We start from the raw sequence: 15473 nt of genomic DNA on the forward strand, positions 1-15473 counted from the left end.
GAATCCCCCTCCCATCTCTTGTCACGCGGTGACAGGGGAAGCCGGAACCGGAGGGGCATCCCCCCTCCCATCTCCTGTCCCGCGGTGACAGGGAACCCGAAGCCGGGACCGGAGGGGCATCCCCCCTCCCATCTCCTGTCCCGCGGTGACAGGGGAAGCTGAAGCCGGAGGGAAATCCCCCTCCCATCTCTTGTCACGCGGTTACAGGGGAAGCTGAAGCCGGAGGGGAATCCCCCCTCCCGTCTCCTGTCACGCGGTGACAGGGGAAGCTGAAGCCGGAGGGTCATCCCCCCTCCCATCTCCTGTCACGCGGTGACAGGGGAAGCCGGAACCGGAGGGGCATCCCCCCTCCCATCTCCTGTCCCGCGGTGACGGGGAACCCGAAGCCGGGACCGGAGGGGCATCCCCCTCCCATCTCCTGTCCCGCGGTGACAGGGGAAGCTGAAGCCGGAGGGGCATCCCCCCTCCCATCTCCTGTCACACGGTGACAGGGGGAAGCCGGGACCGCGGGGTGAATATGCGCTGATGTGGCTTGCATTTTTATTTTTTTTAAATTAGCGCGACCCCGTTACTAATGCGGTGGTCTCGGGGTGGACCCCGAGGACCGCGTTATAACGGGGTTTACCTGTATTAATAGGATACATTGATCCATTGGAAAAGGACAAGAAAGGGGTTACCTGTAGTGAGATATTTACACATGAGACATATTGACTTGCCACATCTGTGATTCCCACAGGGGACAGAACCAGAGTTCACCGTATATTCAGAATTGCTTTATATGCTAGGGAGCTAGTTGATTCTTTGTTCGTTGCTCTGCGAAAGACAACCGGCACCTTTAGATGTTATGTGCTTATTCAAATGTGGATCACACATCAACACATTCCAATGCTGATTGAGAACTTCTGTTATCCTATTTGAATATCCATTAAATTTGGTAATGAATTTAACACCGCTTGTGTAGGATTGACTTATTCTTCTTGCTGCCTAATTCTCTGTTAAGATGTCTATCCTTCGATTTATTCAAAAGTTCTACTCTATCAATGGCCCTTACCTTTTCATAAGAGTCCTGGACTAAATCAGAATCATATCCCTTAATTGCAAATTGAGACATCAGTCGGCGTGATTGATCTTCAAAGGTAGAATTAGAAGAGCAGTTACGTCTGAGTCTATTAAATTTACTCAGAGGGATATTATGTATCCATTTTGGTTGATGGCTACAACATCTTTGAAGTGTACTTTTGTTTGTATAGTATTATTCTTGTCTACTGGTAGTACCAGATCTAAAAATACTATTTCACTTGGGTGATTTTGATATGTGAATTTAAGCCCAAGATTATAATGATTAAATTCATCAAAGGCCAATTGTAGACTACCCTAATCTCCATCCCAGATGATCAAGATATTGTCAATGTAGCGGCCATAGTATACCAGGCTCTCCCCCAGCCGTGCATTTGTCCAGATGTAATTGGTTTCCCAAAACACCATAAATAGGTTTGCATAGCTGGGGGCGAACCTGGGACCCATGGCCATGCCACAGGTCTGAAGATCGGTGTCTCCGAAAAGAAAATAATTATTTTTCAAAATAAATTGAATGATCGAGAGAACGAAAGTACATTGAATAGGTAGTAGAGTATTATCAACCTTAAGAAAGTGCTCAATTGACTTGAGACCGTCATCATACTCAATACATGTGTACAAAGATTGTACATCCCAGGTGGCCCATCTAAATGTAGACTTCCACTTAATAGAAGAGAGGGAATCAATGACATGGAGGGTGTCTTTAAAGCCTCGGCCAAGCTTACCGCTGGCGTGCTGAGGCGCGCTGAGGCTCAGGGAAAGCAGGTGCTTTCCCTGGCCTTGCGGGTGCTTTCCCTGCACGCCGTCAGGGGGCGGGCCAGTGACGTGACGGAGCTGGTTCGCCCTCATTGGGCGAACCGCTCACGTGACCGGCCCTGCGCTCCGGCAAGCGCTTGAATTTAAAATTTACCTAAGGCTTCCACGCACTTGCAGAAACGTAGGCGAGCCCCTACTAAAGCCGCTCTAATTGCGACTGTAGGGGCTCAGTGCTGAGCGGGAGTGCGCCTCAGCGCGCCTCCGCCAGCAAGCAGGTAACATGGCAGAGGCCAAAGCTATGAACGAAGTTTGACCACATTTGGCTGTAAAAAGTGGTCTACATATCTGGACACCCCTGATGTCATTGACTCCACTGCTGATATGATCGGTCTACCTAGCGGGTTTACAAGGCTCTTGTGCACCTTCGGAAGGTGATATAATATAGGAATCTGCGGGTTGGATATATACAAATATCTAAATTCATCTTTAGTTAATATTTTATCCGCTAACCCTTGTTTTAATAAAGAACAGAGTTGGCATTAAAACAGAAGTGTCAGATCACTGGAAATAATCTTTAAAAGAATTAGAATCAGACGACAGCCTAAGGGCTTCGGTGACATAGTCCTCTCGATCTTGGAAAACAATGCTCCCTCCCTTATCGGCCTGTCTGATTAGTATGTTTTCACATTTTTTTTAAGCTCACCCAGAGAATTGTTTTCACCCTGACTGAGGTTACTCCTGATAAATGGTGACTCAACACAATACATTGGACGTACCAAACGTTCTCTCTGTATTAGATTTCTGGAGCATCGCCGGGCGATAATTAAAGTGGTTCTCACACTTAGTGTCCCACTGCACTTTTCCACCGTATATTCTAAAGATCCCACTAGCCTTAGGATTATTGGCATTGACTCTGTCCCCAATTCTAAATTAGGGGGGGGGACAGGTTCAAGACACACTGCATTCGTGAGTCCTATTAGATTTACCATCTACGCACTCTACCTATATAGTTATCATGGTTGTTTTTGGACATTTTACACAGGTCATTACATCCTATTTCCCCATATTGGGGTTTAACATCAAGTGATCTGCATACTCATTTCCCTGTGAGCCTCCCTTCTCATGCCCTTTGTACTCATGTGGTTGCAACCTATAGACCTGTAGGGTATACTTAGATTTAGACATTTGTCTTTTTGTATCCACCATGTTGTTTATTCATGCACATGTTTTTTATTGCCTGTTGTACTTTGGAAGTGGTTAGTGTACATTTATATATGGTCAGCCAGCAGTAACAGTACTTGTGATTATTTCAACCTTTTTGTACTATTTGTCCAGATGACCGACTGGCCGGTCGTGATTTCATTGGGTACTTTGTCCCCAATGTTATCTTTAACCTAGGTGTATTTTTTCAGCTAGCTGCTTTTTGCAGTACCTTTCTGTAATTGTCCGTGTATTTATATTGTACTTTGGAGGTATTTTTGTCTGGTTCCATGTGTGTGTTATTTTAGATTTTATGTTAGATGTGTTTGATTAAAATTAAAATGATTGTGTATTGCTTTGGACACATCTGTTGTATACTTTTTTTTATATATCTGAGTGCTTGCCAGGGGGTTCTTTGTGTGTGTGTGTGTGTGTGTACCATGTTAGCCGAGCTTAATAATCAAAAACAAATAGTTGATACGGTTATGTGACTAACGAAATGCTTTTATTTGTGCGAGCTTTCGAGATTCACTGATCTCTTCTTCGGGCGATGTTACAATTGATTAAGCCAAAAAATTTTCCCGAAACAAGGCAATTGGAATGTTATCTCGTGACACCTACACCTCCCCCCTGTGCAGTATGTGATTTATGACTTAAGATGTTAAATGGTTACTTAATGCTTGTGATGTAAGGGAATGCGTGTGTGTATGTGCGTGTACTTGTGTAAATCATAATTTAATAAAGCGCCCACAAGAGGGGGAGTGTATAACAATGGTGTGGGTAGGTGTAGAAATGTAAGAGGGTGTTGCATATCTGTTCATGCCTGTGGCTACTATGTAGTCCCTATTGGTATGTAGGGATAGAATTACATAGTACATTGTAAGAGACAGGTGTGTGTGTGCCTTCATATAGCGCAGTATTAATGACACCGGCTTTAGCACTCATGGGAAGAGAGTTCTCTTGTGTAGTGGCTTATGAAACTGCGGTCTCCGTTTAGGCCACCGGTGAGTGTCCCGAACAATTTCATAAATTTGTATTCATGCAACCTTCTCGCTTTCGGTGTTCTAAGATTACCTTTGAGTATGGCCACCTTCAGATTGTTTATCTTATGGCCAGAGTCAGAGAAATCTTTGCCGACAAGACTGTCTCTTGTTCCTCATGTGATGCTGTGGTGATGCAGATTCATTCTCTTGTTTAGCCCCTGTCCCGTCTCACCTATGTAGTAGCAGCCCCCTGGACATTTCATGTACATGATAAGGTACTCGACATAGCTGGAGGATTTTGTACTCCAGATTCCTGTGTGGTATTTGTATTATCAAAACACACAAAATCCATGCTCCCCGTGGATTTTGTGTGTTTTGCTGTTACTGTGGGGGAAGAGTGAAGACTACCCCTTCCAGTGGGTTCCAGAGCAGGGGGTGAAGCTGTATTCATTTAAATTTTATCACATTATCACCTATTTAAGATTTTGATTAGTCACTTATTATTAGTGTTCACTTTTTATTTGTTTGCGCCTTATTTCACTTTACCACTATACAATGGTATTTGTATTATGCCTGCTATGTGGAGCATTGCGCAGGTTTTGCATCTTGCATCATGGCATGGTCTTGTCCCGCATTCGGTTGTATTTTTGAATACTTTACTCCTCATGATCATTTCCTTGAGATTATGAGGTTGTCTGTATGATAATAAGGGTGTTTCAGGAAAGGCCTGTTGCAGTCTTGTATCTTCCTGGAGAATGGGTTGTAGTTCCTTGGCGATCTTGCGTAGGGTTTCTAGGAGTGGGTTATATGTGACCTCCAAAGGGTATCCTGTCGCTTGTCTCTTTCTGTGTTTCAGGAGATCACTTCTTGGTATTCTGGTGGATTTGCTGGTCTACAATTCTGTGGTTATACCCACGGTTTATGAAATCTGATCTCAAGGCTGTAATCCACTGGCTTCTGTCTGCTGTGTCAGAGGATATCCGGTTGCATCATATGGCTTGACTGTAGATGGTTGCATGCTTTGAGTGTGTGGGGTGGTAGCTGTTGTCCCTCTAATAGCTGTCTCTGTCTGTAGGTTTGCAGTATATAGGTCTGTAGTTGGTTGTTCTTTATCATAATGGTGGTGTCTAGGAAATATACTTTGTCCAGGGAATGGGTGAGTTTGAGGTTGATGGTTGGGTGGAACGTATTGAAGTTCTCATGGAACTGTATGAGGTCCTGTTCACCAGAGGTCCAAATCAGGAGGATGTCATTAATGTACCAAAGGTATGTAGGGGGTTTCAAGTGACAGGTGGAAAGAAAATCACTTTCCAGTTTTGCACAGAAACAGATTGGCATACTGTGCCCATAGCCGTCCCGGTTGTCTGGAGCAGCGGTGCGCAAACTGGGGGCGGGAGATTTTTCTGGGGGGGTGCGGGCGGTTGTAGAGGCCCCGTGCTCTTCCCCAAGGCATTTAAATGAAATGCCGGGGGATCGCGTGAGGCCTCTGCAACACTATACTTACCGAGATTCCACGTCGCCATGGCAATGCGGCGTCAAATGATGCCGTGGGTCATGTGACGTCACATGCGTCAAATGACGTCGTGGGTGACGTGACGTCAGATGACCCCGCAGCGTAATTTGACGGAGGTCTGTGGTAGGGAGGGGGCGCAAGCATTGAGGCAGGGAAGACAGGGGGGCGCAGAAGCATAAGTTTGCACTCCCCTGGTCTGGAGGTATATGTCATTTTCAAATATGAAGTTGATATGGGTCAGAATAAATTTGATGCATTTAGTCACTGTCTCTGCGAGTGGCTCCTGCGGTCCCAGAAAGTATCTGCATGCTGAAATCCCATCCTCGTGGGGGATGTTTGTGTAAATTGATTCTACATCCATGGTTGCTAGTAGTGTTCCTGTTGGGAGGGGACCAATGGCATTAAGTTTGTTTAGCAGGTCGGTGGTGTCCTGGATATAGCTGGGTGTGTTCCTGACCAGTGGTTTTAGAATGCTTTCCACCCAGCCAGAAATATTCTCGGTCAGTGGAAACTTTTATGACATTTTGTACCATACTTAGGAAGCAGTACTCCAAAAGACGTTTTCCGGCACTGCTTAGTAAATTCACTTAAATGGTCAGTAAAGCATCTTCCAGAACCGGGAACGTGTCTTATGGCATAACACTGCTTAGGAAGAATGGGCCTTTGGTTCTTAGACTATACGAATATATTGTCGATCGCTTCCATTCTATGTCTTTATAGTGTTTATGGTGCTATTATCGTAACTCAAACAAATCATAAGCATCTGATTAGATGCATATTGTCGGTGAACTATGCAGTAATTAGGAATACCTACGCTATATATGTATGTAGTGTAACATGCTATTCAGTTATGTTGCATAATTAATACTCCTTCATCATGGATGATAATTGGCAAGTATTTGTTACACTGTTAAAGCCAGTAGAACATTTTGAAGAATGAGTTGAATGCTACCTAATCCTGTCATATTTATTTGCTGCAAAGGTAAAGAAAAAACTGCAACAGTTTTATATTACATTTTTATGCATCTTAAAGTGGTATTGTGCTGACTATTCTATTAACTCCTCATATGTCCCCTCCCTAGATTGCATACACTTGGGCAAAGCAAACTCAATATGTTGCTACATGACATTATGCTTGTTTTCAACATTTGACACACATGAGCCCATATGTCCTTGTTTTATTAATATGTTGAGTGTAGTGATTCTTGTCTGTTTCCCCTCTCATAAACCTTCATTGCAGAATTTGGATGATGACTTGAAAGAAGCCAGAAGCCAGATGGAGGTTATGCATGGCAAAATCAATGGTCTGGCATCACAGGTTGCCGTGAAGCAGACTGAGCTGGCACAGAAAGAGGTTGATGTGACCAGATCGAGGCAAGTATTTGGGTGTATAAAAGTAGCAATCCTCCCTAACCCACCCCACAGAAGGCTATATGAGTTGAACTGATATGTCAGTAGCTTGCCCACTGAGCATGTCCAGCTCTTAAAAAAAATAAAACATGTTTTTAGTGTTAAAAAAAATAATTAATCTCTGTCCTCTAGCTGACTTTCAGACTGCACTGGGCTCTGGGAAGAGCTCCATTTTAACCTGACGGAGATGTATTATTTAAAACGCTCATCACCTGAGCCTCGGATTTAAAAAAAAAAAAAAAAAATAAAGTTCGATAGGGCAAGAGGAGATTTTGAAACGTAAAACGCAAAAAAATAAATTAAAAAATGCCGACCAGTTTGGGCTGCTGCTTTAAATCTTTGTTTCATAAAGTTGTTTTGTTTCATTTTCAATGGCAATTCCTCTGTCTCTGCTTTGAAAGGGTGGAGAAGGAAGCTTTCGTACATATTGCACAATTTTAAGCTAAGATGCGCAGTTTGCAGGGGTAACATTAATGACCTGATTGCTATTAACCTGTAGGCCGTCACTGGTCTAATGGCTATCGAAATGAGTCTCATAAAGCCTTTTGTTGGTTGCTGATTCTAGTTGTAGTACCTTCGACATGCTAATGTCCCCAACACCGTTTTAGTATTTTATTCTCCATTATCTAGTTGAGTTTGGGATTAATGGTACAATTTATTAGTTACATTTGCTAGCTATGCACAATATGTTTGAATGTAGTGAAATCAGAACAGTTGATTCAAGACAAATACAATGGCCTGCATAAAAAGTCTCAATGTTTTACTGTCACTACTATCTTTCTTATACAAAGGTTGTTGAATATCCAGAATGCAGCACTAATACAAGTCATTAAGATCCACCTGAAGTATTTTGAACTGATCACAGTTACAGAAAAAGTATAAAGTGTGTGTAAAGCTTATATAGATCAACTAGAAGCCGTGTCTGTTCCCTGTCTTAAAAATGGGAAGCTTGTTCTTCTTTTAATATATTGTACTGTATGTAGGGAAAAAGTCTGAAGATATGCTGTAACAGAGATTATAGCTTCAGGTATAGAATCTCTAACTTTTTAATATATTCTTTTTGACTGGACTTTGATTTTAAGCTCATTGTTCTGTTTAACTATTCCCAGTTCATAGCTTTCTTATCTTGTTTTGCAAGATGCCTTAAAATAATAGCCTTTTCTAAGAATCCATACTTCGTACGAGTCTTAAGAAAACTTTAAAATATGTGTCACGTCTAGAGGAAGAAGATAGATTTGATGGTACTTAAGTGTGCAAAACATTGGATCATACAATTCAAATGAATAATAAAAATAGACTAAATTACTTTATTCATGAAATTAAATAGACAGGAAAATAAATATCTAGGTGGGATGCATTATTATTTAAGTAATAATCCCTGAAGAACAGGGCATTATTTGCCAGTAATGCCCTGTTCTGAGGGGATTATTACTATTATAGGCTAAATGTAGGCTTTTTAAATAAATAATATACACTTTTGTATAGTTATATAGATTTTTTTAAATTAAAATAAAATGGTAAATACATGAAAGCACCTCTATATACTGTACACTTACTCTGCAGCTACTGTATCTATATCCACACACACTGCAGCTACTGTATCTATATCCACACACACTGCAGCTACACAGACAGACAGAAACTGCAGCTACAAACAAACTCTGCAGACAGACAATAAGGCTACGGCCCTGGTGTCGGCACTGCACGCACGCCTGCCAGGCTGATGGCACGTGCAGCTGTGATCCCCGGTCTGTGGTGAGCTGCAGGGGGAAAGATCAAGGGGGGGGGGGGGCATGACATCACCCGGTAGGTTCACCCTCATTGGCTGAACCGCTGGGGGCGTGGCCACCGCGCTTGTCGACAGTACTGAAGACAATTTGTCTGTCTTCAGGAAAAACTGGTCGTGCAATGCGGCGGCCGAGGGAGCTAGTGGGCCCGGCCCCATTGAGGGGCAACTCTTGTCCCTGCAGCGCACGCCATAGCGCACCAGCAGGCACCGAGGACCTAGCCTTACTTTGCAGCTACAAATACTCTCTCCCTCCTCACTGTCTCCTACAGAGGGAGGGGGAGGAGTCACTGCCTGGCTGCTGCCTCCTGACCCATCCCCTTCCCTGTTTGAGTGCTGTTCTGACAAACGAAAAGCTGATTGGCTAGAAATAAAAAACTTGGCAGGGTGCCAAAAATTCCGGGCATTACTGAATGGATAATGCCCGGAATTTTAACCAACTAGAGGACAGGGATTTCAATAATGCCCGGAATTTACCAGCTTTAGCCTATAATATTAAATATAGCATGATGGGAGGCATATTAAAGCTGCCAACCTAATTTCTGTTACAGGATCCAGTAAGCAAAAATAAGTTTGGAAAATGGTGACCTATGCTTTACTCACTGGCTCACCACTGATTTTTTGCATTCTGATAAATACCTGTAAGTCCACTGGTATTTCCTCTTGTGAAATGATGTGAAGATAAGAGATCCTATTAAAGGGTTTTCATGTGCAAGCTTTATGATATTGAGCTGCTAGAAGTCATCCATACTGCTTCTCAAGTCCAGGCCTCTCTGTATAGAGTGAACTTTCTCAGAGGGCAGTCATTACATTCTACAAAGTAGAAGAGTGGCCAAACAGCAGGACATTGCAGCTAATCACGCAGGAAACCTGTCAAATCATACCAGCTTTAAGGGAACTGCGCACAAAAGGCATCTGAAAAAGGCCTATATGTACTGTAGCTCTACAGTACCTTAGATCTAGTTTCAACCTGAAATTGAGAGGTTTTTATATTATTATGGAGAATGATTAAATGAACAGCTTGACGGTGTCTTTATTCTTGTAAGCATTTACTGAAACTCTCTTTCAGAAGTTCTTCCAACCTTAACATGAATTGCACCTGGATAGTAAAGTAAAACTTTTATACTTTACAAAGATGTTGTTCAAATGATGGTCAGTAGGCTAGATGAGTTCCCAACGTGTTTCTTTGGAGAAGTATAAAAGAAGAAAGGAAGTGATCTAAAGAGAGATGGCCCCAGAGAGTCACAGAGAACTGAGAAGAAGGGCAAAATAGAAGGAAATTGGTCATAAAAGAGCATTGTAGATACAAAGGCAAAATGAGGTCGTGAGAGAAAAGGCACTCAAGGGCTAGCAAAAAAGCAAGCAGTACACATTGATACTCTTGTATCCATACCAAAGGCCAATTCTAGCTCAAAAGCTACCCTATCCACCTTTGCCCTCTACTGCATTCATGTCACTTACACAAACATTTTGAAATCTGAAAAGTGAAGCTAAACAAATACGTTTTTATTCTTGAAATCATAGGTATATTTTCACCCACTAACACAATCCATCATGAAGCTACTGTACTTATGTGCATCAGATTAAGGGCTGAAGCAGGATACAAACTACGTCCAAAGTGTGTCAAGTCCAAATTTTATGTTGGACAATTTGCAGAACCAATGTTTTCCATGGAAGCTCCTCTTTCCTGACTATCTTCTATCATTCTTATAAATAAAAATTTCAGTAGGGAGGATTCCTGCTTTAATACAGTATACTGAACAACTGAAGGATTGTGACTCGGTGAGTAAAGGCATTGGCTTTGAAGCAGGGGAGCCTGGTTCAAATCCAAGTGTCCACTCCTTGTCACCTTGTGCAAGTTACTTTATCTTCCTGTGCCTCAGGCATCAAACTTAGGGGCATATTCATTAGGCTCCAATGCAGGGTTATTTAAGTCAATTAATTTATTTTTATTTATAAAATGTTTTACCAGGAAGTAATACATTGAGTTACCTCTCGTTTTCAAATATGTCCTGGTCATAGAGTTGTGATGACAAATAATACATGGTTACATAAGTGAACAGGGTAAACATTATATACAAGACATTGCATGCACAGTTAAAGATAATTTATATTATAGGCGTATGTACAGTAACAGTTACAGACCAGATTAAAATGTGAGACCGCTTTAGTTTTGAAAGAACTTAGGCTGGTGGCGGCTGTGAGAGTCTCCGGTAGATTGTTCCAATTTTGGGGTGCACGGTAAGAGGAGGAGGAGGAGCGACCGGATACTTTGTTGAACCGTAGGACCATGAACAGTCTTTTGGAGTCAGATCTCAGATGGTAAGTGCTGCATGTGGTAGGGGTGAGGAGCTTGTTCAGGTAGACTGGTAGCTTGCCTAGAAAGTATTTGAAGGAAGACAGGAAAGATGAACATTGTGCCTAGACAAGAGTGATAACCAGTCTAGTTCTTTGAACATTTCACAGTGATGTTTGTTGTAGTTGAATTGGAGAACAAAACGGCATATTGAATTGTAGAGGGTATCAAGTTTGCTAAGGTGGGTTTGGGATACGAGCCGTATACTGTACTATGTCCCCATAGTCGATAATTGGCATTGGCATCTGCTGTAAGATATGCTTTCTGGCCTGCAGACTTAGGGAGGAATTGTTCCTATAAAGTAAAGTTTTGGATGTCATGGTATCAATGTACATCACAAATGTTAAATGGGAGTCAAACAATATGCCCAAGTATTTAAAACTAGTAACAAGAGCTAGGGTGGTATTAGCGTTGGTTCTGATCTGGAGCTCAGTCTTTGGAAGCTTTAAAAATGTAGTCTTGGTCCCAAATACCATTGTTAGTCTTGTCAGTGTTTAAAAATAGTTTGTTTTGGGAAGTCCAATTTTCAAGTCTCAAAATGTCAGACTGGAAGTGAATGCCGGATTGGGTGCATTACCCTGCATCGGAGCTTGATGAATCTCCCCTTATGTTTGGTGCCTGAGACACAGGAAGATAAAGTGACACCTGGATTTTAATCTATTATCAGCCCGTTGGGACAGGGATAAACAAAAAACAGCCACTCATAGCTCAAAGGATAGCACAAAGAATACTTGAACTTGCAAAAGTCCCATAGTATAATAATGTAATATATATTTACATAGTCAGGGTATAATCAGCCGTTTTTGAATGCAGTGTGCAAAATATTAGGAACAAGCCCATTGGTTGATAATAGAGAGAGAGACTGTCAGTGATGTAATCCAGAGTGAGCCCGAAAGGCTCTTTAAGAACAACTGATGGGGGATATACTGTACACTGCAGAGGAGAAATTAATTACCTCTGGAGCTCCATTGAATATAGAGGTTCTTTGTCCGTCTCTCCGAAGTCAATGTGGGGCATGTAGCTACTCGTCTTTTTGAAACCAGGCAGTGAAGTCGCGTGTACCGAAGCCTGCAAGGCTGCTGAACGTTACTCCAATCAGAAGACATGAAGGTAGCGAAGGATTGCTTGAACCGCGAACCCATGAAGAAGCACTTAACTCCTCGGGTAAGTACAAAAATAAAAAAAAGTTTATTGGACTACATGATAAAAAACAAAGAACATGATGTGGTCAAAACAGGGGGATTCTCCTTGAGAAAGCACTGTGAAACGAGTGGGAGAAGAATCCTCCTGTTTTGTCCATATCATGTTCTTTGTATTTTTTCATGTAGTCCAATAAACTATTTTGTTTGAGTTAAGTGCTTCTTCATGGGTTCCTGGTTCAACCAATCCTTTGCCACCTTCTTGTTGGGACAGGGACTCTACACTGTGAGCACTGTACATAGACCTTACAGAACAAGTGCTAATTGCAATAACGCACTTAAATATGTAATAATAAATGTACCATTATGTTATTACTTTTCAGGACTTTAAGAGATTACAATGTAGTTTACCAATCGGTATTCAGAAGCCATAAAATAATAAATATTAGTATTTTCTAAGTGTATATGACAATATGAAAAAAATGATAATGTGATTAAATGAACAATTAAACCAATATTGTATAATATGATAATATGTACACATGATACAACTATAAATGTATATAACTCCATTGCCTAATTCTGTTTTGAATGTTCATTCGAGCACCAATAATGCTTGTCATGTGTGTTAGTCTCACTCCAATAGGCAGTTATATTGAGTTATGCATCTCTATAAAGCAGTATTATTCGCTTGATCACCTCAAATTTAAGGTACCGATCTTGAGTCAAGTCTGTACCAAATGATTCTGAAGTCCTGAAACTTTGTTAATTACAATGTTTAAAACCAGAGACAGAACATGAAACACAGACAGAGCTCAGTGCACATCCAGTGAAACTTATACACGGTACAGTGCCTAAATATATATGTATAGATATCTATTAAATAAAATGGTCTTTTAGTGTAACATTTTGGCCAAAGTGTTGTAAGCCCTTGAGCCCCTACACGGCAGACCACATCTCAAGGGTCCCTAACACTAATATACATTCTTAATAACCTGTGCATTACCAGGAAGAATGATTTTTAATAAATTTGTCAAAATTAGTTGCATAGTTCTAAGTCTGATTGAAGCTTTTATTAACCTGTACATTACCAGGAAAAGCACTCTGTATTAGATTTGTCACAATCATACTGCAAGCAAGCAAGTTCCCCTGAGAGTGGGAGATGCAGTGGAGTGAGCTTTTAACCATTTAAATGTGGGAGGGGGTGAGTTTCAACGAGGTAGGAGGAGCCACCCTCCATCAGCCAAGACCAGCTGAACAAGAATTGCAAAACATACAGGACACCCACAAGCTCATATTGACCCCCAAAATAACCACTCATCTGTGACACTTATATGCTTATATATATGTTGTGGTTGTTTTGGGGGTCAATATGAGCTTGTGGGTGCCCTTAGTTTTTAATTATAATGTTGACAGTTTAGAACAATGAAAATGTTAAGACAAGTTTTTACTATCTAGTGCTATAAAGTGGAGAAAAAAACAACAGAATCAACATTTACTATTCATAATACACACTCCACAATTGAATGTTGTAAGCAGAGTCATGTATGTCGGGCTTGTCCTTTAAAAAAGAGATTCAAACCAAAGATTTAAAAAAAAAGGTGTGTTAGCCGAGCACGCGCATTTTAAGTGAAACGTCTTTGTCTTTTGTTACTGTTTTCTCATAGAAATTGTATTTGTGATGATGTTTTTAATTAAAAATCAAAACACAATTTCAGTGACAAAATGCAAATAAGTTTGACTTACAAAGGGTGTGCTTTAGCTAGTTGCACTTGTATATTTATACTAACTGTGAATTCCTCGTGTGTGTCTCCGTCTCTCAAGTGTGTGCTGTTTCTTTTGCGCTTGTGCCGAACGCCGTCGGACGCTGAGCACTGACTACTGCGCATGCGCCGAGCTCCTCTTTTGCCCAGATTGATGCATGCCGACGGCCTCTTTTGCCCACAATGACGTCACTTCCGTGACACTACTTCCGTCTCCACAAAGCAAATTCACCTAGGTCCCAGCAAAGAAGTGTCACTTCAAAAATACTTCCTTATAGTCCTAATTGTATTCTATTCTGCTAGGAATACCCAGTTTGTGCTACATTTTCAGAAGCCTCCTTCACTTAACAAAACAAATCATTATTTTTTCCACCTCTCACGTTCAACCATTTATCAGCAGTAGAGGTACTAAGATCCAGGACATATCCATTTGTCTCTAATGGTGTTTAGTGATTCCACGGATACTTTTTTCCCACTGGGTATTGACGTTTGGTGACATTTTTTTCAGGTCAATGGACCTGGAAAAGGAGCGTTGAAAGCAAGCTAAACTAAATGTAATGTGTCAAATGCTTTATTCTGGTAACCTTTATAAAAAAAAAATTACGTGCACTTTTGCTGACATAAAGAATCAGCTTGTTAATAAAAATAACCATATACAGGCATACCCCGCATTAACGTACGCAATGGGACCGGAGCATGTATGTAAAGCGAAAATGTACTTAAAGTGAAGCACTACCATTTTCCCACTTTACGACGCATGTACTGTACTGCAATCGTCATATACGTGCATAACTGATGTAAATAACGCATGTGTAACAGGCTCTATAGTCTCCCCGCTAGCGCACAGCTTCGGTACAGGTAGGGAGCCGGTATTGCTGTTCAGGACGTGCCGACAGGCGCATGCGTTAGCTGCCGTTTGCCTATTGGGCGATATGTACTTACTCGCGAGTGTACTTAAAGTGAGTGTCCTTAAACCGGGGTATGCCTGTACTGTATGTATACTTTCACCACCTAAAAATAACGGTCATAAAAAGATTAATTTTAACCCATTATTCCCAACTAAAATGAGGTTTGTTCTTGGGTGCCATTTACCAATCCATTTATATTGGATGAATATCTGTGCTTGACTATCACAAATGCTATAATTCAGGGTGTGGTACTAGAAAACTGTTGGTCTAACTCCTGATTCATTGCTACAGTTCATCACTGAAAATGTGGAGCTTGAAAAAGTACTTGCTCATCTCAGCCCGATAGTCGATTGCATCTCTGAGGTTATGCTTTTTATTTTAGGGTCTGGAAGAGACGCGCAGTGAGTAGACAGAATCGGTCACTCTCTCTGCGCGTCTCTAACAGGCGATCACAAGGCTTTTATCTTATTTTAGTGACATACATTATTGAAGCAGGGGGTCTCTCTGAACCGCATTCATTTCAGCCCCGGGGACCCCCGGGTATCGGTATCTCCCTGCATGTTTAATTCTCCACTATCACGT

At 41.6% G+C, this 15473-nt stretch overlaps 1 protein-coding gene across 6 annotated transcripts in view; it reads left to right on the top strand.

Moving 5' to 3' along the window:
- CNTLN (centlein) overlaps positions 1-15473 on the top strand; it is a 307481-nt gene that overhangs the window by 79337 nt on the left and 212671 nt on the right. For all 6 annotated transcript variants that reach the window (XM_075594863.1, XM_075594856.1, XM_075594883.1 and 3 more), the window contains one exon: positions 6770-6907. In XM_075594863.1, coding sequence (XP_075450978.1) covers positions 6770-6907 — 138 coding nt within the window. The remainder of the gene's footprint in view (positions 1-6769; positions 6908-15473) is intronic.

The sequence above is a fragment of the Ascaphus truei genome, chromosome 1, assembly GCF_040206685.1.
Source record: "Ascaphus truei isolate aAscTru1 chromosome 1, aAscTru1.hap1, whole genome shotgun sequence".
Taxonomy (NCBI): domain Eukaryota; kingdom Metazoa; phylum Chordata; class Amphibia; order Anura; family Ascaphidae; genus Ascaphus; species Ascaphus truei.